General features: G+C 37.9%; 1 protein-coding gene across 8 annotated transcripts in view; it reads left to right on the forward strand.

Annotated features, from left to right (window-relative positions):
* MYO5A (myosin VA) overlaps positions 1-27,147 on the forward strand; it is a 197,095-nt gene that overhangs the window by 135,452 nt on the left and 34,496 nt on the right. For 4 of the 8 annotated variants that reach the window (XM_043471955.1, XM_043471953.1, XM_043471956.1 and 1 more), the window contains exons 21-29: positions 1,729-1,968; positions 2,970-3,218; positions 6,002-6,095; positions 8,214-8,362; positions 13,400-13,513; positions 19,484-19,627; positions 19,859-19,912; positions 23,526-23,753; positions 25,966-25,974. In XM_043471955.1, coding sequence (XP_043327890.1) covers positions 1,729-1,968; positions 2,970-3,218; positions 6,002-6,095; positions 8,214-8,362; positions 13,400-13,513; positions 19,484-19,627; positions 19,859-19,912; positions 23,526-23,753; positions 25,966-25,974 — 1,281 coding nt within the window. The remainder of the gene's footprint in view (positions 1-1,728; positions 1,969-2,969; positions 3,219-6,001; positions 6,096-8,213; positions 8,363-13,399; positions 13,514-19,483; positions 19,628-19,858; positions 19,913-23,525; positions 23,754-25,965; positions 25,975-27,147) is intronic. The other 4 variants (XM_043471954.1, XM_043471957.1, XM_043471958.1 and 1 more) reach the window with 1 other exon arrangement.

Here is a 27,147-nt window from a genome sequence, read left to right on the forward strand (position 1 = left end):
TTTTTCAATTTAAAAAAAGTTTCATAAAAGGTATATTGTATCCCTTTATCATAATCACTAGTGAGTACTTAAGCGAATACATTGTAACATTCATATCACACAAGTTCAGTTCAGTTCAGTCACTCAGTCATGTCCGACTCTTTGCGACCCAATGAATCACAGCACGCCAGGCCTCCTTGTCCATCACCAATTCCCGGAGTCCACCCAAACCCATGTCTATTGAGTCGGTGATGCCATCCAACGATCTCATCCTCTGTCGTCCCCTTCTCTTGCCCTCAATCTTTCCCAGCATTAGGGTCTTTTCAAATGAGTCAGCTGTCTGCGTCAGGTGGCCAAAGTATTGGAGTTTCAGCTTCAACATCAGTCCTTCCAATGAACACCCAGGACTGATCTCCTTTAGGATGGACTGGTTGGATCTCCTTGCAGTCCAAGGGACTCTCACGAGTTTTCTCTAACACCACAGTTCAAAAGCCATCAATTCTTCAGCACTCAGCTTTCTTTATAGTCCAACTCTCACATTCATACATGACCACTGGAAAAACCATAGCCTTGACTAGACGGGCCTTGGTTGACAAATTAATGTCTGCTTTTTAATATGCTGTCTAGGTTGGTCATAACTTTCCTTCCAAGGAGTAAGCATCTTTTAATTTCATGGGTGCAATCACCATCTGCAGTGATTTTGGAGTCCCAAAAAATAAAGTCAGCCACTGTTTCCCCATCTATTTGCCATTTTATAAAATCATAGTTTTGAAAGGACCTCAAAGTCTTGCTAGTTCAACCCTTCCTAAAATTTAAGAATTTCCCTATCATTCCTGGAAATTGTTTGCACAATCTCTGCTTGATGGTCATTAGTGACAAGAGATTTATCTCTTAAGGATGAATGAGTGTTTATAAGTTTAGGGGAATATCTTTTTTTAAGAAAACACAATATAAAATTAAGATTTGTTTACTTTATCTTTCTTTTAGCTTTCCTTTTAAAGTTCTGTCCCTATTACCTTTGAACCCCATGAGTGGATTTGTGCTACATTTGTAAAGCAATGGGAAATCCTCACTAGAGTGGTATTCCTCAAAAATGGCAAATGAGAGAATCATTTTTTTGTTTCTGGGGGGAAAAAAAATCAATAAATAATAAACTTTGCAGTACCCCCAAGTGTTGGCTTCTATAGCCTGCTTACCAAACATACCCTATGTCCTCAAGCAGAGACCTAATGCACAGTGACATGAAGCCAGCAGTAAGGGTAGTGGATAAATCTATTTTACTAGCACGTAATTCACAGGGTATCAAGTTCTGTTTATTTTCTGAAGGATAACTGGTTGCTTTTAGAAATCATGTAGTCATAAGAAACCTAATGCATTTTTCTTTCTTTTTAGATTAGTTTTCTATTTAGTAATCTGGTGTCTTTAATTTTGATGGCTCTTATGTGTATACTCTGTTTATCATCATACATAGACATGTAATTCCACATATGTCATGTAGATATAATACATGTTTTATATATGTTTCTCCAATTGCCTTTTAAAGATTACATTTCAATCATCTTTTAAAATAATTTGTGCTTCCATTTATTTGTGATAAGTACACTCATGTAATACATTGTTACTTCAGCTTTTCTAATGTCTTTCCCTTTAGTTAATGTGTGGTTCTCAGCCTGCACCCATAGGGTGATAGAGTTGAACACTGAGTGTAATCCAGGGTCTGACATTACTTGCACCTACCCTTCTCTCCAGATGCTCCGTGAGCACAAAGCAGTCATCATTCAGAAGTGGGTCCGTGGCTGGCTGGCTCGCACCTCCTACAGGAGGAGCATTCACGCCATCATCTACCTTCAGTGCTGCTTCCGACGGATGATGGCCAAGCGTGAGCTGAAGAAACTTAAGATCGAGGCCCGCTCCGTGGAGCGCTATAAGAAGCTCCACATCGGCATGGAGAACAAGATCATGCAGCTGCAGCGCAAAGTTGATGAGCAGGTGTGTTTTGAACAGCAGCCCTAAAAGTGCAGCATGCCCAATGAAATACACTGGGATTATCTTCAGCATTGTCTCCTCTTGACTTTACCTTTCAGTCTCAGCAAAAAAAGTAAGACAGTAGTGACATGAATGAGCATGGAAATCATGACAAGCTCATAGGTAAGATTATAACTGCGAGAACCAAGGCAGGAAATTGTTTTTGAGAACACAGACAGGTTTACTAGCAGTCCAAAAGGTTAGGACTGAGAGTCATATTGTACTTTATATTTTACACAGCTCTTTCATCATTATCATTCAGTTATATGTAGTGTATTGTTCCTTTTGTAGATGAGTTGTTTAGCACTGAGATGGCCAAAGAAGCAGGAAGATGTCCATGCTTCTGAGGAATCTGCAGTCTGTTTGCAGAGATAACAGTTTGATTTCTTACAGATAGTTATTACCAAGTAATATTTTAGCACCTGCAAATTATATAGGTAGTTAGTGACATATAAATACTAATGATGACAAAGAAAAACAGAAAACAGAATGAAATAAAATTCATCAGAAAGGTTTTCTGAATGGGAGGTGTTTCCAGATGTTAAACAAAGAGATTTGTAAGACATGATTTTGAGGCCGTTTTATCATTCCTATATGTCACTAGCCAGCACATGGCTTTTAGTAGCACACTGATTTGTTTTTAAAAACAAATCTAGATTTTCCTATTCCTGGATTGAGAATCAGGGAAGAGAATTTAGTATGGTAAGTCTCCTTGTGACTATGAGAGAATCACATCTATGTTGCTCATCTCACGTAAAACATAAATAATTGTGTCTGTTCTCTTTTTGTATCACTAAGAGGGTACTGATTGTGTTACTTTAAATGTTGTCACTAGTATTTTGGTTAGAGGCTATATCAGTGCTGCAGTGATATAGCATGAATATGATGAATAGGCATGGTTTTCTCACTGAGTACGTTTCATGGTATGTATATTTACTTACTGTCACTCATGTGTGTGTTTACAGAACAAAGACTACAAATGCCTCATGGAGAAACTGACCAATCTGGAAGGAATATACAACTCAGAGACTGAGAAACTACGAAGTGATTTAGAACGTCTTCAGCTAAGTGAAGAAGAGGCTAAGATTGCTACTGGACGGGTCCTCAGTCTGCAGGAAGAAATTGCCAAGCTACGGAAAGACCTGGAACAAACTCAGTCTGAGAAAAAATCCATTGAGGAACGTGCTGATAGATACAAACAAGAAACTGAGCAGGTGGGAGCTAATGTTCATCTCCTCATCTACTCCTTTCACAAAGGAGATGTGCTGCCGTATTGACTTGGTTGGCCATTGTAGCTCAATGTAGGTCTCAGTTGAAGGTAAAACACACCTTTCAGTCAGCTGACTGTTCATTATTAGTGTTTTTCCCCAAGGAGTTCTTTCATATGCTGGATGAGTAGCTATAGGTCTTTTAGTAGAACGTCTTACTGTACTGAGAATAGAAGGAAAGCAGTGTTATAAGAAGAAAATTGATGGCCAAGTACCTACTATACACTCTTTTTGTTGAAGGTATAGATCTGTGTGGAGTCAGCCAGTTTAAGGTGATTAAGAAATAAATTAAACAATAATCTGTCAGTAGCTAGTAGGAATTTTTATGGAAATCTACATTAAGGTTGTTTTGAGAAGACCACCAGAAATCCAAATGTCTGCACACTGGCCATAGTCAAGAACTGCTATACAAAAAATAACAACAAAACTGCTTACAGATTGACAAATGTTTCCACACTACAAATTTGTGTTAACTTATATCAAAACTTTATTAAACATAGAAAACATGAAGGCTCTCAAGAAATAATGAGGAGTATTGTTTCAACATAAGAAAAAATACCTCAACATAAGGCTTACTGGGAAAAAGTAATGGATTTTTAGAGATCCTACTAGTATTACCATCTTTAAATGAAAACAGAGTTGCCTCTGTTGGCTGTAACTACTTCTGAACTTTAACAGCAGCTTATGCAGTAAGAACCTCTGAAGGAGCTTAGACAGTTCAGGTAAGAGAGTGTCACTAATAAGATGGCAGTCCTTCCATGATATTCAGGATCCTGATTAAAATAAACCCATCTATATCTTCAACAGATCTTGACTCTGTGTCTGGAAACAGTTTCACTGGTAGCCTAGTCCATAAAGAATCTGCCTGCAGTGCAGGAGACCCGGGTTCAATCCCTGGGTCGGGAACATCCCCTGGAGAAGGATTCAGTACTATTCTTCAGTATTCTTGCCTGGAAAATCACGGAGAGAGGAACTTAGCAGGCTACAGCTCCTGAGGCTGCAAGAGTTGGACACAACTTAGCGACTAAACCACCATTAACATATGTTACTTTGACATGGCAGGCTTGTTCTATTGAATATATATCCAATGAGATACTCTTGAGGTTTAGGATCTGTCTTTCTCATTTTCTCTCTTTCTCAATCTCTTTTTTTCCCCATTTCCTGAGTCCCTAAAAGCTTCCAAAATTCCTTAGAAACTATAGAGTATTAACTTGGTAGGGGTATTCTCTTCTTTTCACAGTCAAATGCATACCTTTCTAGTTAGATAGAATAGTATACCCAAACATATTCAGATTTCTCCTTTCTTCTTGTTTTATTATCTGTGGCTTTCGCAGGGATGTCTATAGGCACTACCGTTAATTCTTTTAGATGGAGTGTGGTAATGAGGAATGAAAGCATTTCCCTGCGAGAGCTGGCCTTGAGGAAAGCTGCACTGCCAGTCAGCCTGATCAAGGAGCCTAGAAGGTCCAGAGAACTGTGCTTCTTAACCAGGAATGTGTATCAGAATTGGCTGGAGAGTTTTTAAAAAGATACCTGCCCAGGCTCTGGGAGTGTAGGTCAGACACATTTATTTTGAAAAAGCACCACAGGTAATTGGTTGCATACCCCTGACAAAGAGTGGCTTCTCTCCAGAGCACCCAAAGAACCCAGCCTTTGTACTGAGAGCACACCTTCTCAGGGCAGAAGGAAGAGACTGGACGATCAGAAAGAGCACCTCCTGGCCTGATGTCTGCCGTGGCTCAGTGCTGTAACTTCAGTTCTCTGTTCTTCAGGGATCCTTTGTCACAGCCCATCATTTCTATCGCTGAACTCTTCATACGTTCTCTTTATTACTAAAGCTGTTCCTTTAAGAGTTCTGTGAACTTACACTTAGAGAAAGGAATTCACGTTTCACTTATTCAGGTTTCACTTCAGCACACATTCTGTTACAAAGCTAAACTATATAAATTATCAACTTTGCAAAGTTACCTTTGGTTTTGATTTTTGCTTCCTGAGAATCCTTATCCAACCAGGAACCAGAAAGTTAAAAGGTTAACATTTTTTTTACTGTGGTAAAATATGCTTATATGTAACTTTAAATTTACCATTTTAATTGTTTTGAGTGTAAAGTTCTATGACATTAGTTGTAGTCACATAGTTGTAAAGCCAATGCTTAAATGTGGAATAAAAGTTTACAACCTTGCAAAACTCTTAAAAGGAGATAAAAGTAAAATTCTCAAGACAGAGAGCAGGGAGCTTTGGAAGGTCTTCAGTGAATTTCATACTTTTCTTGTCCTCTGTAATCTCTCTGTTGAATCTTGGGTACACATAAGCATTGTGTTAGGCTGTTGGGGTGAAAAGGCATTATCATTACTTTAAGAGCAAATGCTTACTAGGTGTCAGGCAATTGGTAAATGCTCAAGGTACAAAGTAAAACAACAGCAAATCATCTTTGTCCTCCAGTAATTTCTAGTCAATCAGGGAAGTAAAAATAAATCATTTATAAGGACTATAAAGAGGCATATACAGGGTTCTGTAGCAGTCCAATGGAGAGATATATAATTGGAAGGAGTTTCTGGGAAAGCTTTCTGGGGGGTAATGCTTGAACCAAGTTTCAAGGATGACTGAATATAACTCAGCAAAGAAGAGAGACAGTGAGACATGGAAGTAAGGAGTAACTACTGTGTGGTCTTTCTATTCAGTTTCCTCTGTCTGTTGCAGCCGTATCAGTTTATTGTTTCATTTTATAGCTGGTGTCAAATCTGAAGGAAGAAAATACTTTGCTGAAGCAGGAAAAAGAGACCCTCAATCACCGTATCGTGGAACAGGCTAAGGAGATGACAGGTAAGGCTCATGTGGGCCCAGCCAACTGCACTCCAAACAACCTGAGATCAAGGGTTTATAAGTTACACTTTGCTTATTTAGGCTGGCATCAATAAGTTTTCAGAGTTCCAGAGGCAGGCACTCTAAATATTTGGTTGAATTAGTTGGTGAATTTGTAAATCTAATCTCCCTATGTACAAATATGAATTCATGCTTAGTCAATATCGTATATAACTTAAAAAAATAATTGTATGTATGATTTATAGCTTATAGGAGTCCTCTTGATTTAGGACAAATTGTTGAGCTAATATGTACATTATAGGAGTATAGGTATCTGTGTATATTATTGATTTTGCTAAATGAATGAATACTAATTTCTTAAGATCACCCACTCTTTGCCATCTTAAAAAAAAAAAAAAGACACTGACTAGAGGTAGACATTTATTTGCTGTTGGTAAGATAAATTAAAATGGTGATAATTTACAAGAAATTCACATATCCATAAACATGAGATAAGAAGATGTGTATCTAAACTACGGCAATTGGTGGTAGAAATAAAAAGGAAGAGGTAGGTTAGAGTGAAAATATATGAAAAGAATTAACAGATTATTATCATTTTTGATATGGTATTCAAAAGAGGAGCAAAAATTTTCTAAAGTGTTGCAATGAGTTATCAAAACAATAATGTGTTATTAGTAATGAGGAAATTGAGGAAAACTAGTCTCTGTTTATGAGACAAATCAATTAAAATTTGGATGTTAGCTGGGGTCTCCAGATAGAGGTGATCTGAAAGCAAATTGAGATTAAAGAGAGACCCCTCAGGGGTTTTCCCCACACCATACCCTTCTTCCCAATTAAAGGGAATACTGTATAGAAAAGAGAAGAAAGTCTAGAATTTATAGGATAATCATAAAAAAGGGATAAGGTGAAGAAAGAGAGTCATAAAAGAAAGTTAAAACGGAAGGAGAAAACAGTCATTGATGACATGGAAAGAAGGTTGCCAGGATGCAGAATATAGTGGAAAAATCCAGAATGATGAGAATTTTTCTAGGAAAATAGGAAATGTTATTTGATACTAAAGAGAACAAAGCAAATAGCAGTGGATTTGCCTAGAGGAAACTTGGTAGCCTTGGGCAGCTTCCCACAAACTTGTGAGAATAAAAGGCAATTTATAGAATGTTATAGAAAGAAAAAATTCTTTCATTTATTTATTTGCAAATTATTAAAGCCCTAGGACAGGGGAACACAGTGGAGGCAGTCATGACAGGACACTTGGAAGTCCTTGCCCTCATGGAGCTGACAGATAAAGAAATGGTAAGCTACAGAAGCAGGCAGGACAGATTAAGATATAGCCACCAAATATGAGGTAGGAAGCTCAATATTTATAAACGTGGCTGACTGAGCTCATTGAGAGAAAGCACATGGCTGAGATTTAAGGCTTTTTTATTGATACTTTGATCTGCAGTCAGGGGCTAGTCTCCGGTCTCCAAATGATGTCCTATCTACATGCCAGGCACTAGCAATAGAGAGGGTAGAGTGAGGTGAGTAAATGGAAAAGTCAAGTCCTCAGCAGCACATAGGAGTGGTGACTACAGAGGACCAGGTGTGGCAGTTTACCTGAATAGAATGGAAGGAGTAGCAGGACAAGGGCATTCGCAGTATTGGGAAATCATAAGACAGAAGCCAGGGACTGAGAGATGAGTGGAGAGACTTTGGAGAGCCGGACAGCTAGGTCCTCTGAGAAGTCGCTGTTCCCCTAGGGGCCTGAGGAATGTCTCTAACTTTTTGGACAAAAGAATTTTATGAGTAGCCTGAAACAGAATACTATTGGAGTAAAAAAATATATACTTCTAGTTACTATACGCTGACTAGTGGAAGTTATCAAGGATGTGCTGTAACCAATGAATAAACTAGTTCTGTTCATGGAAGAACACAACAGATGATTGTTGTTATTAATAAATTATTTTCTTTTTTGGTCATGATATTTTCTCTTTCCCTGCCTCCACTAAGATACTCTTCATAGATCATAGTGCTGCTAAAAGTAGAACCCCTCCCATGACTGTAAGCCAGTGGGCATGTTTTTATTCTTGCATTTTGTGAAGCCGTCTTTGGTATGTTTTTCTCTCTCTCTTCTTTCAGAGACTATGGAGAAGAAATTAGTAGAAGAAACAAAACAACTGGAACTCGATCTTAATGATGAAAGGCTGAGATATCAGAACCTTTTGAATGAATTTAGTCGCTTGGAAGAACGCTATGATGACCTCAAGGAAGAGATGACTTTGATGGTGGTGAGTCAAATACTTTTGCCCATTTTTATAAAAAATTTAAACATGTGCAAAACAAGATAGAATAGTAGGATAAACCCCCATGTACTCCATGTACTCATCACCCAATTCCAAAATAGTCATTCCATTTCTATCTCCCATTCTAACCTACATCACACTGCATCCAATGGATTGGATTGTCTTAAAGCAAATCCCAGGAATCACATCACTGTATTCATAAATAGTTCTATAAACTCAAACACTTTGAAGACTAGACTTTGTTTATGTACTGAATGACTTAATGTAAAATTTGCTTATAAAGCAAATATTTATGAGGTCAAGTATTTTCTTAGTAGTTTTTGTAATTTCAAAGACATATTCCTAAACAAAGAAAATTCATCTGCTATTTGTAATAAATTGTCTTACTTATTTCATGAACTCTTCTGCATCTGGCCTAGTACTTTTTGTACTTTTGATAGTGCTGCACACCATCCCTGGTCTACTTATTCTGAAATTAGGAAACAGAGTTCCCTGACAATCTTGTTCCTGCAACTATCAGCCTTAAATGTAACCTAATGGCACAAATGGCCAGAAATGCCCTGAAATATTTGCTATAAAATGGAAGATAATTTGGATGGGTGTGGTCAAGATGGCAGAAGAAGAGGACCCTGTGCTCAGCTCTTCCCACAGGCATACCAAAATTATAACTATTTACAGAGCAATTGTGTATAAGAATGACCTGAAGACTAGCAGTGTTAAAGTGCTGTAAACTGCTGCATTCAATATGCCAGCAAATTTGGAAAACTCAACAGTGGCCATAGGACTGGAAAAGGTCAGTTTTCTGTCCAGTCCCAAAGAAAGGCAAATGCCAAAGAATGTTCAAACTACTGCACAATTGCACTCATCTAACACGCTAGCAAAGTAATGCTCAAAATTCTCCAAGCTAGGCTTCAACAGCACCTAAACCGAGAACTTCCAGATATTCAAGCTGGATTTAGAAAAGGCAGAGGAACCAGAGATCAAGTTGCCAACATCTGTTGGATCATAGAAAAAGCAAGAGAATTCCAGAAAAGCATCTACTTCTGCTTCATTGACTACACTAAAAACTTTGACTATGTGGGTCACAACCAACTGTGGAAAATTCTTCAAGAGATGGGAATATCGTATCACCTGACCTGTGTCCTGAGAAATCTTTATGCCAGTCAAGAAGCAACAGTTAGAACTGGACATGAAACAACAGACTGGTATTAAATTGGGAAAGGAGTATCTCAAGGCTGTATATTGTCACCCCGCTTATTTAACTTCTATGCAGAGTACATCATGCGAAATGCTGGACTGGGTGAAGCACAAGCTGGAATCAAGATTGCCGGGAGAAATATCAATAACCTCAGACATGCAGATGACACCACCTTTGTGTCAGAAAACAAAGAACTAAAGAGCCTCTTGATGAAAGTGAAAGAGGACAGTGAAAAAGCTGGCTTAAAAATCAAATTAAAAAAACTGAGATCGTGACATCTGGTCCCATCACTTCTTGGCAAATAGATGGGGAAACAATGGAAGCAGTGACAGACTTTACTTCATTGGGCCCCCAAATCACTGCAGATGATGACTGCAGCCATGAAATTAAAAAATGCTTGCTCCTTGGAAGAAAAGTTATGGCCAACCTAGACAGCATATTAAAAAGCAGAAGCATTACTTTGTCCACAAAGGTCCATCTAGTCAAAGCTATGGTTTTTCCAGTAGTCATGTGTGGATATGAGAGTTGGACCATAAAGAAAGCTGAGCACCGAAGAATTGATGCTTTTGAGCTCTGGTGTTGGAGAAGACTCTTGAGAGTCCCTTGGACTGCAAGGAGATTAAACCAGTCAATTCTAAAGGAAATCAATCCTGAATATTCATTGGAAGAACTGACGCTGAAGCTCTAGTACTTTGGCTACCTGATGTGAAGAACTGACTCATTAGAAAAGACCCTGATGCTGGAAAAGATTGAAGGTAGAAGGAGAGGAGATGACAAGAGGATGAGATGGTTGGGTGGTATCACCAATTCAATGGACATGAGTTTGAGCAAGTTCTGGGAGTTGGTGATGGACAGGAAAGCCTGGTGTGCTGCAGTCCATGGGGTTGCAAAGAGTCGGACACTACTGAGTGACTGAACTGAACTGAAGACTAGCAGAAATTATTTCGTGCAACTAAAGATATAAAAAGGAACCTCAACAAAATGGGTAGAAGATTAAAGGATACACAGAACAAAAAGATGTAAAATATGATGACAAAAACACTAATAGTGGAAGAGGAACTAAGAATGCATGGTTGTTATAATGTTTTGAACTTGAGATCATCATATTTAAATAATTATATATGTGTGTGAATGTATGTATATGTATATGATTGAACCTCCTTTATTGTTGCTTATATGATCCTTGTCATAACCACAAACATATTATAGATATACACATACATAAAAAGAGAATAATCCAAATATAATAATAAAGATAGTCATCAAATCACAAGGGAAGAAAGCAAAGAAAGAAAGGAACAAAAAGGAACTACACCAATCAGAAAACAACTAACAAAATGGCAATACGTACATACCTATCAATAATTACTTTCTGTGTATTGGACTAAGTGCTCTAATCAAAAGACATAGAGTGGCAGAATGGATAATGGAAACAAGACATAAAGATACACACACACACATACACACACCTGTGAGAGAGTCACTTCAGTTATAAAGACACACACAGACTAAAGGAGAGAATGGAAAAAAGATATTCCATGAAAATGAAAAAACAGCTGAGATGGCAAGAGTCAAACAAAATAGACTTTAAGACAAAGACTGTAACAAGAGACAAAAAAGGACATTACATAATAACAAAAGGATCAGTCCAACAAGAAGATATAATAGTGGTAAATATATGTTCACCCATCATAGGCACATCTGAATACATACAGAAAATATTAACAAACATAAAGGGAGAGATTGACAGTAACGCAATAATAGTAAGGGACTTTAACATCCCACTTACATCAAAGGACAGATCATCCAGAAGATTGAAATCATATCAGTCATCTTTTTCCACCACAGTGCTATGAGACTAGAAACCAACTACAAGAAAAAAACCTGAAAAAACAAATACATGGAGCTAAGCATACACTATTAAACAACCAGCGGGTCACTGAAGAAACCAAAGAGGAAATTTTGAAAATACCTGAAGATAAATGAAAGTGGAAACACAATGTTTAACATCTGTGGAAGGCAGCAAAAACAGTTCAAGAAGGGAATTTTAATGGCAAATAAATAAGCAATCTAGCCTTATACCTAAAGGAAGTATTGTCAAAAAAGAAGAACAAACAAAATTCAACATTAGTAGGAGACGATTAGAGTGGAAATGAAATAGAGACTAAGAATCAGTTAAAAAGATACACGAAACTAAAGAGCTGGTCCTGTGAGAAGATAAACAAAATTGATAAACTGTTAGCCATACTCATCAAGACAAAAAGAGACAGCCCAGATTAATAAAATCAGAAGTGAAAGAGTAGTTATACCACAGAAATACACAGGATCATAAGAGGCTCCTAGAAAATTACATGCCAATAAAATGAGCAATCTAGAAAAAATAGACAAATTCCTAGAAACATACAATCTCCCAATACTGAATCAGGAAGAAACAGAAAATAAACAGGTAAAATATCAGTAATGGAATTGAATTAGCAGTCCAAACACTTCCAACAAAAGTCCAGGGCCAGATCGCTTCACAGGTGAATTCTGTCAAACATTTTAAGAAAAGTTAACACCTATGCTTCTCAATCTGTTCCAGAAAGCTTCCAAACTCATTCTGTGAGACATCACACTGATACCAAAATCAGACAAAGAAATCACACACACACACAAAGAAAATTGCAGGCCTATGCTTCTCGATCTATTCTGGAAAGCTTCCAAACTCCTTCTGTGAGGCATCACACTGATACCAAAATCAGACACAGAAATCACACACACACACACACACACACACACAACTGCAGGCCAAAATCACTAATAAACACAGAACATACAAAGTGGTCTGGCTTGAGACACCAACTACTCCTGAGGGCTTGTTTCCCTGTGGTCGCACAGATGGGTCTGCTTTGTCTAAGCCTGGATGTTGGAAGGAAAGAGGCAAAAAACTCTTTGTGACTTCTGGCTCTTTTCCTGCACCTTGGAAGGAGTAAAGGAAATTGGACAGATCACAAAGCTTTCAGAGGCCTTTTTGAAGCTCTCAGAATTTGTAACCCTAGAAGATCCAGGCCACTGAACTTCTTCACCTCTTCTGCAGGGGGCACCCTCAGAGCGAGGGGCCCAAACCCCACCTTTTTTTTTTCCTCTTCCTTCAAGTCGTTCTTTAACCACTTCTCCAGAAAGGAAGGGACTGCAAATACCTAACTTTTCTATTTCCCACAGGCTTGCTGAATACTAGTTCATTAGGTACCACATGTCGTGAAACTATCACTAGGACTCCCTGAATTAATAACCCGAGGATCTCCCCAGAGGAGTTTCCTTACCTGTTCTGCACACTCATCCTTGCCACTGCTGACTCCAGAGCTTCAGTTCCATGCATAAAACTGACAGAAGTTGTAGTTGCCTGTGTGAAAACCCCCCTCCCATGACCTGTTAATATGGTGCAGTAAAATGATTATGCTGTCATTGAATATATTCTGTGGAGTTTTGGGGGAGATTTTGTTTGATTATAATATGGAAGTCATCATACCTATGCTTCACCTAGTGTGACTAGCCACTCACAACTTTAAGAGGGGATCTGCTGATAATCAGGGATGATTTTTATTTGAGTGTTTAGTTTTGCGACTGTACTTGTCACACCCTGGTGCATCTTTCTGTTTCTTTGAGGAGCTCAGGAGGGGACCCCTTATAAGAGTTTGTTAAGACAACATGGAATAGATTGTTTGGGCATGAGAGCATTAGGTCATGAAGGTTAGAATCAAGTTAAGGTGGATGCTGTCTTAACTATGCCAAGTTCAATTATTTAATTATGTTGTGTTAACTGTAGCTGCTTATTTGTGTTGCAGAATGTGCCTAAGCCTGGACACAAGAGAACAGATTCTACCCACAGCAGCAATGAGTCTGAATATACCTTTAGCTCTGAAATTGCAGAAACAGAAGATATTCCATCAAGGACAGAGGTATATTTTAGATACCTATCAATAAAAGTAAGATGTGCTCATCCTGTTATTAACAGAGAATATTTCCATTGCAGGGAGGACCCCATTTGTTCATAAATGTAACATTTGTTTTATATTCTTTATAAATGACTTGAAGGTGCTTAATTAACTGTGTGTATACATACTTATTACATATTTTTGTCAATCGATATTTCAGTTTTTAATGTGATTTTGAGGACCAGATTTTCCTTTTTGTAATTCCCTTTTATGTCTTAACATGTTCTGTGTGTAAAAAAATATAGCTTGTAATGAATTTATTTTAGACTGAGGTCATTTTTTTAAAAGTAAGCTTTTATCCTAGAATATTATAGTATAAATACCAATGCCCTAGAGTTTAGCAAAATTGCTGCCTGTTTGATGATAGTTTGTACGAATGTAATTCTCTTCTACAAAAATGCATGGAAAACAGCTTATGAATCTGTCTTAGTGTTCTGTGTTACATGGTTTGAAATCAAAATGACATATTACTGTAACTCCAAGAGTACAGTGACTTTAAGTTAGATTGTTCCCAAACCAATTCTCATACCTTCTTCAAATATCATATTAGTTTCTGTAATGGGTAATTCAGACACATTATTTTCTATTTTTATCTCATATTCTGAGAAAATGGCCAAGTCAGAAATAGACTGCTTCTAGCAGAACAACTGAAAAAAATTGAATGATTCTTTCCTTTCTTAGTTCTACTTAGGAATGAAAAGTTTCTCCATCTCATTCTGTTCATTTTAAAGAAAGTGTCACATAGTTGGAATGTCATATAGTTGGACTCATACATACAAGGGGGCCAAGTAACTGGTCCAAGGTCACAGCTTGTAAGTGGCAGAGCCAGTATTCTGAGGCTTGTCTGTTCAGAGCTCCACATTTTGCCTCCTCCCTCTCAGGGGTTCTACACTGCAGTTCTCCAGTTCCCTTTCTACCTACAGATAAACAGATAACATTAGTCTGGGGCCATGGATACAGCAATATGGCCAGTATACAACAGCAGAGGTTGTTCGAGTTATCTGTTGTGCAACAAAACATCCCTGACTTTAGTGGTTTCAAACTACAGCAATGTATTATTGCTCACAGTTTTGGGTTTTGACTGGGTGGTACTTCTGTCCCTTATGGTGTGGGTTGGAGTATCCCCCTGCATTCAGCTGGGGTGAGAAGGTCTCCTCCTTGGGTCTCTCCATACTGCTTCTCTCTTCAATAGCACAGAGAGTGGGTTCTAGGAGTGCACGGGCAAATGATGTCAGGCTGTTAGGGCCAGACCCAGAACTGGCATGGTAGCAGTTCTGCCACATCTTATGGTCAAAGCAAAGTACGAGGCCAGCCCAGATTCAAGGAGGGGAATGGCCTCCATCTCTTAATGGGAGAAAAGTTATTTTTGTTGGGTGATCGTTGGTGGCCATCTTTGGAGATTACCCCAGAGTTAGACTTTGAAGATTTCAAAATTATAGCTTCTAAGCCTTTAGTGGATATAAAGGTGTTTTCTCCAAATTCTTACAGATTTGAGGGGAGAGGTATAGCCTTTTTCATTTGTCATTCTCATGTGTTTTATGTCAAGTGACTGAACTGAACTGAACAGTGGGATTTGGTACATTTTTCATCTTTTTTGAAAATTGAAGTATGAATTGTGCTTCAGAAACCACCAACAGATCTCGGGGTGTTGATCCTGTCTGTCACATGCCCTGACCACCAGCAGTAGGTCATACACAGGAAGTCTTCTCTCAGTAACGAGGAAGGGTATTGACTGAACTAGTCATGCTTGTTGCTTGTGACCAAGTGTGTGCATCTGAGATGCGGCTGGCTGTGGTTAGTGCTGTCTGCATCATGGGGCAGGCTACAGTAACTCTCCTCCTTAGGACTAAGTCCATAACCTTAGCCTCAGTCTCTCTGCATTTCAGTTTCCTCCTCTATAAAGTGGCACTGCTATTATTATCTTACTTTATAGTGATGTTTTGAAGATTAAATGAGTTAATTTTTACACACTTGCAACAGTGTTAGATACATAGTAAGTGTTCAATAAATAAAGGTTTTTGCTCTAATAAAGAGGCTTTAAACCCAGCCTCATAAACAGACTGGGTGTGGCCAGGATCAGAAAGATGGGAATCTGTACAACTGATAACAGAAAAAGAGAGACTGATCATCAAAGGGAGGTTGGGCAGGAGAGACATGGCAGTCTAAGGCTATGGCTGTCACTTTGCTCTTCAAGTTACTTACGACCTTCAGGTTTGCATTTCTTCCTGCTACTTCCTCTATAATGGCCAGGTTTACAAATCACCTCTTACAAACTAAAGGAAAACTTTCAACTCCTATATGTAGTATTCCCAAGAAACTCCTCTAGAATCCAGGGGCCAGGACAATAATAGGATCACTCGTGCTTATGAATTGATTTTTTTAATTAAAATTGTTTTGAAACACAGAATTCTGACCTCAGTCATGTATTAATAGCAAAATTTGAGGTAAAAATAAAGGATTAATGTCTCTAGTCACAAATCACAGACGTGTGATTTGCTGCTCACAAGTTACAGTGGCATCTCCACTGCTGTTTCTCTGTGGAGAACTCAGCTGCTAGCTCCATTCACCTTACAGCCCTCCCACTCCCAGCATCTTTGTGTTCTGGAGTTACAAAGACCACGTAACACTTTTGGGAACGATTGTTTTCCCTGCTGTGTCATGCCCCTTTCTTAGTAACCATTGACTGATTATCTCGGTTTTGCTTCTGCTCTCAGGCTTCCTCACACTTGTCAAATCCAGGGAACACGTCACTGTAACTTTCTCAGCTACTGTTAGCAATAATTCCAGGATGACTGCCAGGCTTGTCATGGTAATTTTGTGAAGAAATTGTTATTTTCCTGATTTTCCTCTAATAAGAGACTGTTATTTTTTAGATTAGTTTTTAAAGCTTCACTTACTTGGAAAAGCCCTAGATGACAAAGTCCTTACAAAGGAAAGAAAGCAAAAACAAAACGCTAGACACTTTCCTGAGCTAGATGGCCCAGTCATCCTCCTTGCTCATGTGCTATGGGGAGGACAATATCTCTTCGATTATACATGTCATTAGGGATAAGAATGGGCACCATTTGGAGCACTCTTAGTTACTAATCATTATGTCTCAAACAGTTTTGCACTTGTCAAGTGTTTCTGTCCATAAAATTTTGTTCTTATCTATAGCAACTAATTTTTTGTGTAATATTAGCTGGTATCTAAAGAGTTATCCCACCCTATTTTAATAAAAGGATTCCTTTTCAACAAAAATGAGCATTCAAGGCTGAGAGGAATTATTCCCAAATGATGACATTTTAAGTACAGTGAATGAAATATTATATTCACCCAAAGGATGAAGGCTTCAGTTATAGTATGAAAAAAGGATTAAATAATTAAAATTTTCAGGGACATATACATCATTAATGGACTTCCCCAGAGGTTCAGTGGTAAAGAACTGCAATGCAGGAGCCACAGGAGACACAGGTTCAATCCCTGGGTCGGAAAGATCCCCTGGGAGGGAAGGAATGGCAAGCCACTCCATCATTCTTGCCTGGAGAATCCCCATGGACAGAAGAATCTGGTGGGCTACAGACCATAGGGTCGCAAAGAGTGGGGCATGACTGAAGCAACTTTGCGCATATATTACATCATTAATAAGATGAACAAACATTTAAACACTTAAGATGGAATGTTTATATTATAAATAAGCTAAAATATAAGTATTTGTGGGATGTATAGAAATAAGTATTTATATGAATGAAATTCTGTAGTGATTTCATGTTCAGGGAAGATGTTATCTCTATTCTACTAAGTCAGGACAGATCATATACCCAAACTTTTTCTTACTCTGAGCATGATAAATGGACCGTAAGAAAAAGTCCAGGTCTAACTAGCTTGTAGATAAATGACCTGATAGCCTATAAGTACCCCACTTCTTGGTTTAGTTGATTCATCTTAGGTTTTTTTTTTTTTTTTTTTAAGAACTAGAATGATGCTGACCTTGGCACTACTAGGAATTCACAAAAGATCAAAGATAGCTAATGAATATAAAAATTATTCAACCTCATTAAGTGGCAAAGAAATATAAGTTAAAACAATAATGAAATACCACTATTGGTATGTCAATTGAGCCACTTTTTTTAAAATGATAACAGTCATTGTTGCTCCAGGCAAGGTGGTGGTTACTGAAGGAAGTATAAACAGGCCTAATAGACTTTAAAACATTAATGTTTAGATATTTATGTACTAGGACATTTATTTTAGTATATTCCAATACAAAAATTAAAAATAACTTCAGTGTTCATCTGTAACATGATGATGAAGCAAATGATGGTATACATTTTAATACAGCCATCAAAAATTATGCTTTGAAGTATCATATTATAAATTTGGAACACAATTATAATAAATGCTAAGTTTTTAAGATGGTACAAAATTATGATGAAATATTTTTCCTGTTCTTTAAATTTATAGAAAAAAGACTGGACAAAAATTGTGAGTTTTCTCTGGATATGAGGTTATACTTACAGTTCTCATTCTTGTACTTTTCTTATTTCCTAAATTTTCTATGGAAAGTTGTTTCGCTTTTATATCAAGAAAAAAATGTTTTTTTTTTTAAATTGACATTTGGAAATATAAGATTTGCTGATCAGTTAAGAGGGCTTCCCTTGTGGCCCAGCTGGTAAAGAATCCACCTGCAATGTGGGAGATCTGGGTTCAGTCCCTGGGTAGGGAGGATCCCCTAGAGAAGGGAAAGGTTAATAATTATACTTTGATCATTTAATTAAATAAATAAGTTGTTGTTACTGTTCTTTTTCTCTCTGACAAAAAGAGACTCTTTATCCTCTCCATTGAGTCTAATGATACAATTCTTTCTCTTCTTAACTCATTAGAAATTCAAACACAAAGTAAATGAGGTAAAACAATTATGACATTCTCAGAATTTCCATGATGATGGTTAATTACTTCCTTTTGCTTAGCTTGAATTAGTGTATCTTTATTTATCCTGGTAGTTCTTGCTGTGACTCTGTTTTGGAACTAGTTGACATACTTTTAAATGCTACTAGGTTACCTTTTAGTTTATTAAGGGCTATATATGTTTTGGTTTTTTTGTTTTCTCTCTGTATGACCTCAATATATTTATACTAGCATTTCACCTTTTCAAAAATCATTTTTCCTAATTACAAAAGTAGTACATGCTTATTGTACACAATTCAAATATAGAAATGTTTGCAACTGAAAATGAAACTTTCCCACAGTACCTCCCGTTCTCTAAGATAACCTTGATGGCCTGCTAGATTTTTGTATGCCATAGGCTTGGTATATTTAAAAGTCATGTGTATTTTTTTTTTAAGAAAAAATAGATCACAATATAGATACTATCCTGAAACTTGTATATTTCACTTAATACCTTTATCTAGAACATATTTATCTATTTGTGTAGATCTACTTCATTCTTTTTAACAGCTGTAAATATTTCATAGTTTGATTATACCAGAATTTATTTAAGTAGCTCTCCTTTTGATCAGTATTTGGAGTCTTTTCAGGTTTTGTGATTACAAAAATACTACAGTGAACGTATTTTATATTGATATTTTTGTGTACTTGTGTAAGTATTTTCGTAGAATTATTTCTTAAACATAGATTGCTAGTTTAATGGATATACAGATTTAAATTTTAATGAATACAGCTCACTTTCCCTTCTAAAGGGCCTACGTATACTTCCACCAACATCATGTAAGACACTGTTGGTCTTTGTCAATATGATGGAGGAAAGTGGTACCTCACTGTTTAATTTGCATTTCTCCATTTATTAGCTGGTTGGATGTGCTATTCATATACTCTTTGGCCATTTATATTTCTCCTGTAAGTTTGCCTATTTTTCTATCGGGCTGCTCATCATTTTCTCATCAGGTTTTACATCTTATGAATCATCTTGACTATCTTATAATTTCTGGAGTTTAGGAGCCCAGTGAGAAGAAGGTGCCTCTGGACATGTCATTGTTCCTCAAGCTCCAGAAGCGGGTCACAGAGCTGGAGCAGGAGAAGCAGGTGATGCAGGATGAGCTGGACCGCAAGGAGGAGCAGGTGCTCCGCAGCAAGGCAAAGGTGAGCAGTGCTCTCCCACCCTAGGGCCATGGCAAACTGGGTTCTGTGGTCTCTTCTTTAATGGGAACTCAGGCCAGAAATACTTTAATCAAGTAGGATTTCCTTCAAGTAGTGAGGGCTGAACTCTCCTTACTGTTTTCTGCAGAGCTAGGTAATATTCTAAGATTGAAAATTAACAATTAAAATATAACTACTTATTTATAAAGTTCTTAACTTTATGTTTTTCCCTAGGAAGAAGAAAGACCACAGATCAGAGGTGCAGAACTGGAATATGAGTCACTCAAGGTAATGGGAAGAGTCTGGTCCAGACTTTGAATATCTTGTTTTGGCAAGAAACCCATTCAGAGCCTCTTTCTCTCAGAAAACATCCTTAATGGTACCTGAAGCCCTAGCTTAAGCTCTTTTCAGGCATTATTTATAGCCTTGCATTGTTACCTTTTTAAAATTCTCTTTCATATAAGCTAGATTTCAGCCTAAGCAGTAGCTGCCTTTGGAGGCTGTAGAAAGTAGTAAAGGACATGGACCCTGGTGTCAGACTGCCTGGGTTCAAATGCTAGATCCACCACTATATGGCTGTATGCAAATAATCCTTTCTGTGCCTCAGTTTTCCCATCTATACAGTGGGAATAATGATAATATTTATCTTATAGGACTTTCATGAGGATTATATGAAGTAATTCATGTAAACTGTGTGGAATAGTGCCCAGCACATAGTAAAGACACAACAAATGTTGGCTGCTGTCATTATCTTCATCATTTTAAAATACAGGCACTTTATACATCAGCCTTAATTTTTAACAACAATCCTGCAAGTAAGCATTTTAATTCCCATTTTATAGATGAAGAAATCAACACTAAGAAGTATAAGTAACTTCCTAAGATAACCCCGCTGGAAACTGACAGGAGCGGACTTTGAATGTTGGTGTCTCTGACTCCAAATGCCATGCTCTAACCATCAAATCCCACTGAAACTATGTGTTTGTAGAGAAAGACAGATATTTGTTTACAGAGAAGAAACATATTCCAGCATATTTTAAAGAACAGTTGGAGGGAAGGGGATGGAGGTGGGGAAATGTATCTTCTCAGTGGTTCAAGGCAAAGTCTCACTAGATGGAAATAAGCTGCCATTGTGTGTTCTAGAGCACGTGAACACAGGAAAAGTCACTGGTTAGGAACATTATTTCCTAAAATACAGAGTATCTTGGGTAACACAGAGATGAAGCCCAGAGGGGGAAAATGTCCCATTGCTTGATTCAGAGCTGGCTGTGCACCACCTGGCTCCTTCCTTTGCTTTCCAGAATCAAAATTTTGAGCCCCTAGAAGTCTGAGCTATCAGATTGTCAGCTGTCAAGTCACTCCCAGCTCCAGAAGTTTCCTAGGTTATTAATTAATTTATTAGCCTTAAATTTATTATTCTCAGATGTTTTCTGATTATGCCAGTTTTTAAACTTTCTTTCTGCTTTTTGAAAATTATGGTTTAAAATAGCTGGAAAATTGCAATAAGGTTCATAATTATAACCAAACAAAACTAAAAATTAGAAAAGCCACAAAATATTTAACAGTGGGCATTTACATATACTTGAGAACTCCTGAGGTCTCTCTAAGCAATCATGAAATTTTTTTTTGTTTTTAGTAATATTATGCAAGTCTAGTCCTGATAAGTTATTTCCTAATACTGTGATTTAGAATGTAATCTATGCACATTAAGAGGCCCCTGTTCTGTGTGGACTGCTACTCCCCACAGTCCAGAGCCGCTGACAGGCGCCTCCTCCCCAGGCTGTATGGCACCTTGGTGTAGAGAGTGCCTGGCCTCTACCCGCCCAAACCCACAATGCCTGGTTCAGCTCCTTCCCCTGAAGACAGTAAGAGTGATTCTAAACACTTGACTGGTAATACCTTGTATTTGCCTTACAATTTGAAATGTTTTTCCTTTACCTTATCTTGTTTAGTCACTGTCACACTTCTGAGATTAATTTTTTATTTCCTTTATAAGATCAATTAACTGAGGCCTTAGAACAGTGAAGAGATTTACTATCAGTTGGTAAAGTCTGATCTTGAATCCAGATCGCCAAACAATAGGAAACATGCTAGTTTCACACCACAACTTGTTTGAAAACTAATTTTCACACCCAAAATATGACATTTACTTTTTAAATTCATCGCAGGACCTTTTTTACCCTTTCTAAATTATAACATAATTAAATATTTTGCTCCCCCAGTGAAAGTACTATTAGGGTAGTACATTTTTGTGTTTGTGGAAAAAGAAAAGGGTGGTAGCAAAAGGTCATCTCTATTATTCTCCTTTGTCTTTTATACTCTTTGCCTAGAAAACCAAATCATGATATGGATTATGCAAGACAGGAATCAGATGGGATGGGATGGGACAGGTGAAAGGAACAGGGATAGGAATCTGATCCCTAGATTTTCTGCTTCTGCCTGCCTTTCACAAAAAAAATGGACAGAGAGAGACATTCTCTGTAGTATGTTAAAAATGAAGCCCGGATCACAAAGTTCCGAGGTGTTAGCGCAGTGTTTCTCAAAATGGGGTCCCTGGGCCATCTGCGTCAACATCACCTGGAAACTTGATGGAAAAGCGAATCTGTGGGCCTCACATCAAATCTAAAGCCCTCCACCCTCTAGGTGATTCTGATGCATGTTAAAGTTTGGGAAAGATGGCTTCGGAGCTTAGGTGTTGAAGTAGAGACATTCATATGTTTTCTGTTGCAGAAACAGAAATATGAATCTATTACTTTGGTGGGATACTGGGGATAGGAAGGAGCATTCATTTACACATAAGAATGAACTAATCCGTGAAAGAAAAAGTTACAAATTCTTAAACCAGGAAAAAAAAAAAGGACTTCAGATAGTCTTAGTATGATATGTTGAAAGGTCTAATTTGGTGCTACAAACCTAAGATTGCTTCTCTGGAAGAAACAATAAAGTGTTTTATGTTCATATGGAAGGGTCTCACTTTCATTATCATAAAATCTTAGCACCATATTGCTAAATAAATCAGCATGGTACTTTTAATGCCTGTCTGCTTCACTGTTTCCCACCCAATATCCTATGACCTTTGTACTTTAGTGTCAGTAAACAGAGTTTAGCATCAGAACTCTATTCTGAGTTCCTGTTGCCATTGTTTGAGCAGAGCGTGCCAAGGGCCATGCTAACTGGTGACATGAGGATGGCTGGTGGTATGTGACAGTGTGGAGGTGGGGAAGGATGTGTGTGTCCATCTGGATGTCTGAAGGAGGAGGTGGCCCATCCTATCCTTCCACTTCTCAAGGTTTCTGCCAGCACCTTCACAAGATTGTCACACAGGAAAGAAGTTTCAAAAATATACTGTGTGTTGTTATTGAAACACTATAGAGAATTTTATTAGCTTAAATGTCATATAATTTCTTAATTAGAAATTAGAAGCCTAAAATTTCAGTGGTTTGTTTCGTCCTCTTTACAAAGGAGACAAGAGGATGCTACTCAACATTTCAGGGCTCTGCTCATCTGATCCATTCATTAGAAGTAACCTGACAGTTGGACCCTCATACTTTCACTTATATTTACACATAAAGAAAACCTGAGCTTCTTAGTACTTATCCAAGCTCATACGTAAGGACTCAGCATTCTCTTCAGGCCTGTGAACACACCCTGGGCAGACCTGGAACAAATTTGATTCTGAAACCTGGGTTGACGAAGCAAACTATCATTTACCTTGCTCAGTTCCACTTGATGTTGACTTTCTGAATTTGCAGAGCTGAGTTCCCAGGGGAGCCATTCCCTAGGGTGGCTCTGGTGATCTTTTCCAGCAGAATTCTTCTGCTCTCCTGGGGAAAGAAAGGTAAGTAATCCTATGTAAAGCTGAGGAAGATGGTGATGAGCCATTTTTTGTCTCGTCCTACAGCGTCAAGAACTAGAATCAGAAAACAAAAAACTGAAAAATGAGCTAAATGAGTTACGAAAGGCCCTCAGTGAGAAAAGTGCCCCTGAGGTGACTGCCCCAGGTGCGCCAGCCTACCGTGTCCTCATGGAGCAGCTGACCTCTGTGAGTGAGGAGCTTGATGTCCGCAAGGAGGAAGTCCTCATCCTGAGGTCTCAGCTGGTGAGCCAGAAGGAAGCCATCCAACCCAAGGTGAGCATGAGCAAGTGGTGGAGGTGGGTGTTGGGGACTGGCCTCTTCCTGTTCTTTCCCTCCAATTTATGTGGAGGAAACATAAGTATATTTAGTCTAATTGAGGATATCATCATTTGAAAAAAAAGGAACTCAACATTGTTTAAAAACTGTTGCAAACACCAATTAGACTGAGCAAGAAGCAAGTGAAATCCCAACTGCTTCTCAAAGTTTCACCTCTCACTCATTAACAAAGGGCTTTTAAAATGAATATTTTTATAGTAGTCTGACCACAATAAATTTTGATCAGAAATACAATTCTGTTAAGTACAAAAATCCGTAAATTACCTTGCTGTGGGAAGCCATTAAATACAATTTTAAATTATTTGTTGAAAATAGTCTGTTTAACTGGGAAGATAACATGTAAAGATTATACATGAGATCAACGAAGAGAAGCGACATGGAGATGATTTCTGCTCACCTCAGGGAATTCTGTTTAATGTGGGAGTGGGCCCAGATGGAAAGAGCCGTATTTAGTGATTCCACAGAAGGGACCTAGGATGGAGAATATAGATGGTTCTTTGAAGTCCTTCCCTGCCCTCAGGTAACTTCAGATTCAACACTGCTGTGTGTTGGTGAGAAGTGGACTTTTTGTCATTTAATACCAGAAAGAATTTGAGTAATCATCATAAAACCCAGTCTGTGTTCCTCCTTGCCCGTGTTCATGCAGTAAATTGTTACCAAGAATTAGGCAATCACAAGTAACCCAGCTGCATGACATGCCACGTGAAAAATGACTATAAGTCAGACAGAGACCAGTATATGCCATACAATATCACTTACACGTGAAATCTAAAAACAGAAGCAGATTCATAGAACAAACTAGTGATTGCAGGGTAGGAGGCATGTAGGGTGTTGGGTAAAATAGGTGAAGGCAATTAAGAGGTACAAACTTCCAATTATAAATAAGTCATAGGGTTGTTATTTATAGCATAGGGAATATAGTCAATAATACTGTAATAACTCTGGTGACAGATTGTAATTAGACATTTTAATGATCATGATCATTTTGTAATGTATAAAAATATCTACTCACAAAAAAAACCAAAAAAAATATCTACTCACTTTGTTGCATAAATGAAACTAATATAATATTGTATCTCAATATAATTCAATTTTTAAAAGTCTATAGCATATAATGAATGGGATCCTGGAAGGTTCAAGAGCACTTCTTTTAGAAATGGTAGTTCTACATGTGGTTAAGATACCAGACCTGGCACATGACATACTTGATTAACGACAACTCACACAGGGGACTGAGCCTCTGAGAAATAAGCCTGCCTCTGTATGCTAGTTGGAGTAGAGTCCAAAATGAGGATCCCTTTGTCTGGTTTCCTATGACAAACTGATATTCTATAATAACCAGAAACTTTAGTAAAAGTTAATGGAAAGAAAAATGAACCAAGGAACATAAAAGCAGCTCCGCTCACAAGAGCATGTAGTTCTGGTATCGTTCTGGTATCACACACTCTCACCTACCTGCCTCACATATTCCATGTGATGACTTCTCTCCAGGCCCTGTTGGGATGGCCCTAACCAAGGTCCCTGCTGTCCAGGTTCTCAGCCCACACAGAGCATCAGCTTGTTCTCTCTTAGGAGAAATGCACAGGACACTGACTGAGACCTTTCAATCCCAGGGCTGTTTGTCCCACTCCGTTTCTAGTCAAGAGACATTTCACAACTCCTTTGCAGGCAGTGACACCCCATGAGCCAGGTGATGATAAAGCCCAGCCACAGCTAGTTTACCTGCTCTATCTCTGCAAGTATTCTGGGAGGCTTCACTTGGACTAATGAATGACCTCCTGTCAAGGCATTACTGAAACTCTCACAAAACTAAGATAAGAATTTCACCCCAGTACATGAGCAGGAGGCTTGTTTTCTCGCATCCTCACAAATACTGTACCATTAGAAAAATCAAAACAACTCAAAAAGAATTTCAACTGAGAATTAAGAGTTGCCATTCCATAAATATGTATGAATGTCCACCACATGCCAGTTCCATGGATACTAATTTACATACAGAGTTAGTTTTAGGAGAAACCATTCATGGTTGTTTTCACAGTTAGCTTTTTTCTCTTTTGGTGGGGACTCATTGATGGAATTTATTCATGGAACTAAGAGTTTGTTGTTTTTTCCATTTGTTTTTCGTGCTTGCTGACTTGTGATTTTTCAGGATGACAAGGTAATTCTAATTCTTTAATTGTCTAGCAAATATTTCTATTTAATCCTAATTTTTAGTTTGCAAATATCCCCCAATATATGCAGTTGATCCTTTCTGGCCACCAAATCTACTTTGGTATTTACAAATTAATTTCCTGTTTGACCTCTTCCTATTTGAGAAGTCAGTGGTAAAATTATGGATGTCATAGGTTCCTGTCCAGATCACAGAGAGGCCTCCATGACTTTTGAACTCAGAGTCAGCTCTGTGACCCTCAGTGGTAGTAATAGTGGGCCTCCACAACCAGGGAGGAAAACCCTTAACTAAGAAACACAAGCTCTCATTTCTACCATCTGTGGGTTTGTTAGCCAAGGGTGAGGAGGAGCCTGAGGAGCTGAGCACCCCATTCTTGGGAAGGGTGGGATTTTCCTACATGGCGCAACGCTTTCAGAACTTCTGGTTCCTGTTTTGGCAGAAACTTATTGAGCAGTGAGTAAGGAACTTCCTAGAGCTGGTGTTCTAATTCCATACTTACCTGTTTCTTAGCTAAGGTAGACCAGAGGAGGGAAGGACTGGCTACTTTATACCATCTTTCCTTTGGACTGGCTCACTAGATCAACTTATACTAGATCAATTTACTAAAAGTTCAAAACCACATCATATGGATTCTCAGATGTCAGAGAATACATGTAGCATTATTTCATATAGAAACTGGTTCTTTGAGTTATTACTTAAAAGTAAAATTCTGAGTGTGGGGAATTCCCTGGCAGTCTAGTGGTTAGGACTCCATGCTTCCACTTCAGGGGGGCACAGGGTCAATCCATGGTTGCGCAACTAAGATCCCACAAGTCATGCAGCACAGCCAATTTAAAAAAAAAATCTGAGTAAGGCTTTTTAAGAATAGAAAGATTTTCTGCCTTAATAAAAGAGAAAAAAAGAAATTTTCTATCAAATGTATAGTAAAATATTTATAAAACATAGCTTAAATGCTTTTTAAATGCTATATGTAGTGTTTATATGAAAGATTTTTAAAATTCAGTAGAATATAAATTCTTTATAGCTTTTATCATATTTTAAGTATGAATTTGTAAACTCACAAAAGGACAGCATTAGCATATAAGTGGGATTTTTTTTTTTAAATAAATAGTGGAATTCAAAAGCAAGTATTTATGGGCCTCTTGTTGGCATTAAAGTTAC

The sequence above is a fragment of the Cervus canadensis genome, chromosome 6, assembly GCF_019320065.1.
Source record: "Cervus canadensis isolate Bull #8, Minnesota chromosome 6, ASM1932006v1, whole genome shotgun sequence".
NCBI lineage: Eukaryota > Metazoa > Chordata > Mammalia > Artiodactyla > Cervidae > Cervus > Cervus canadensis.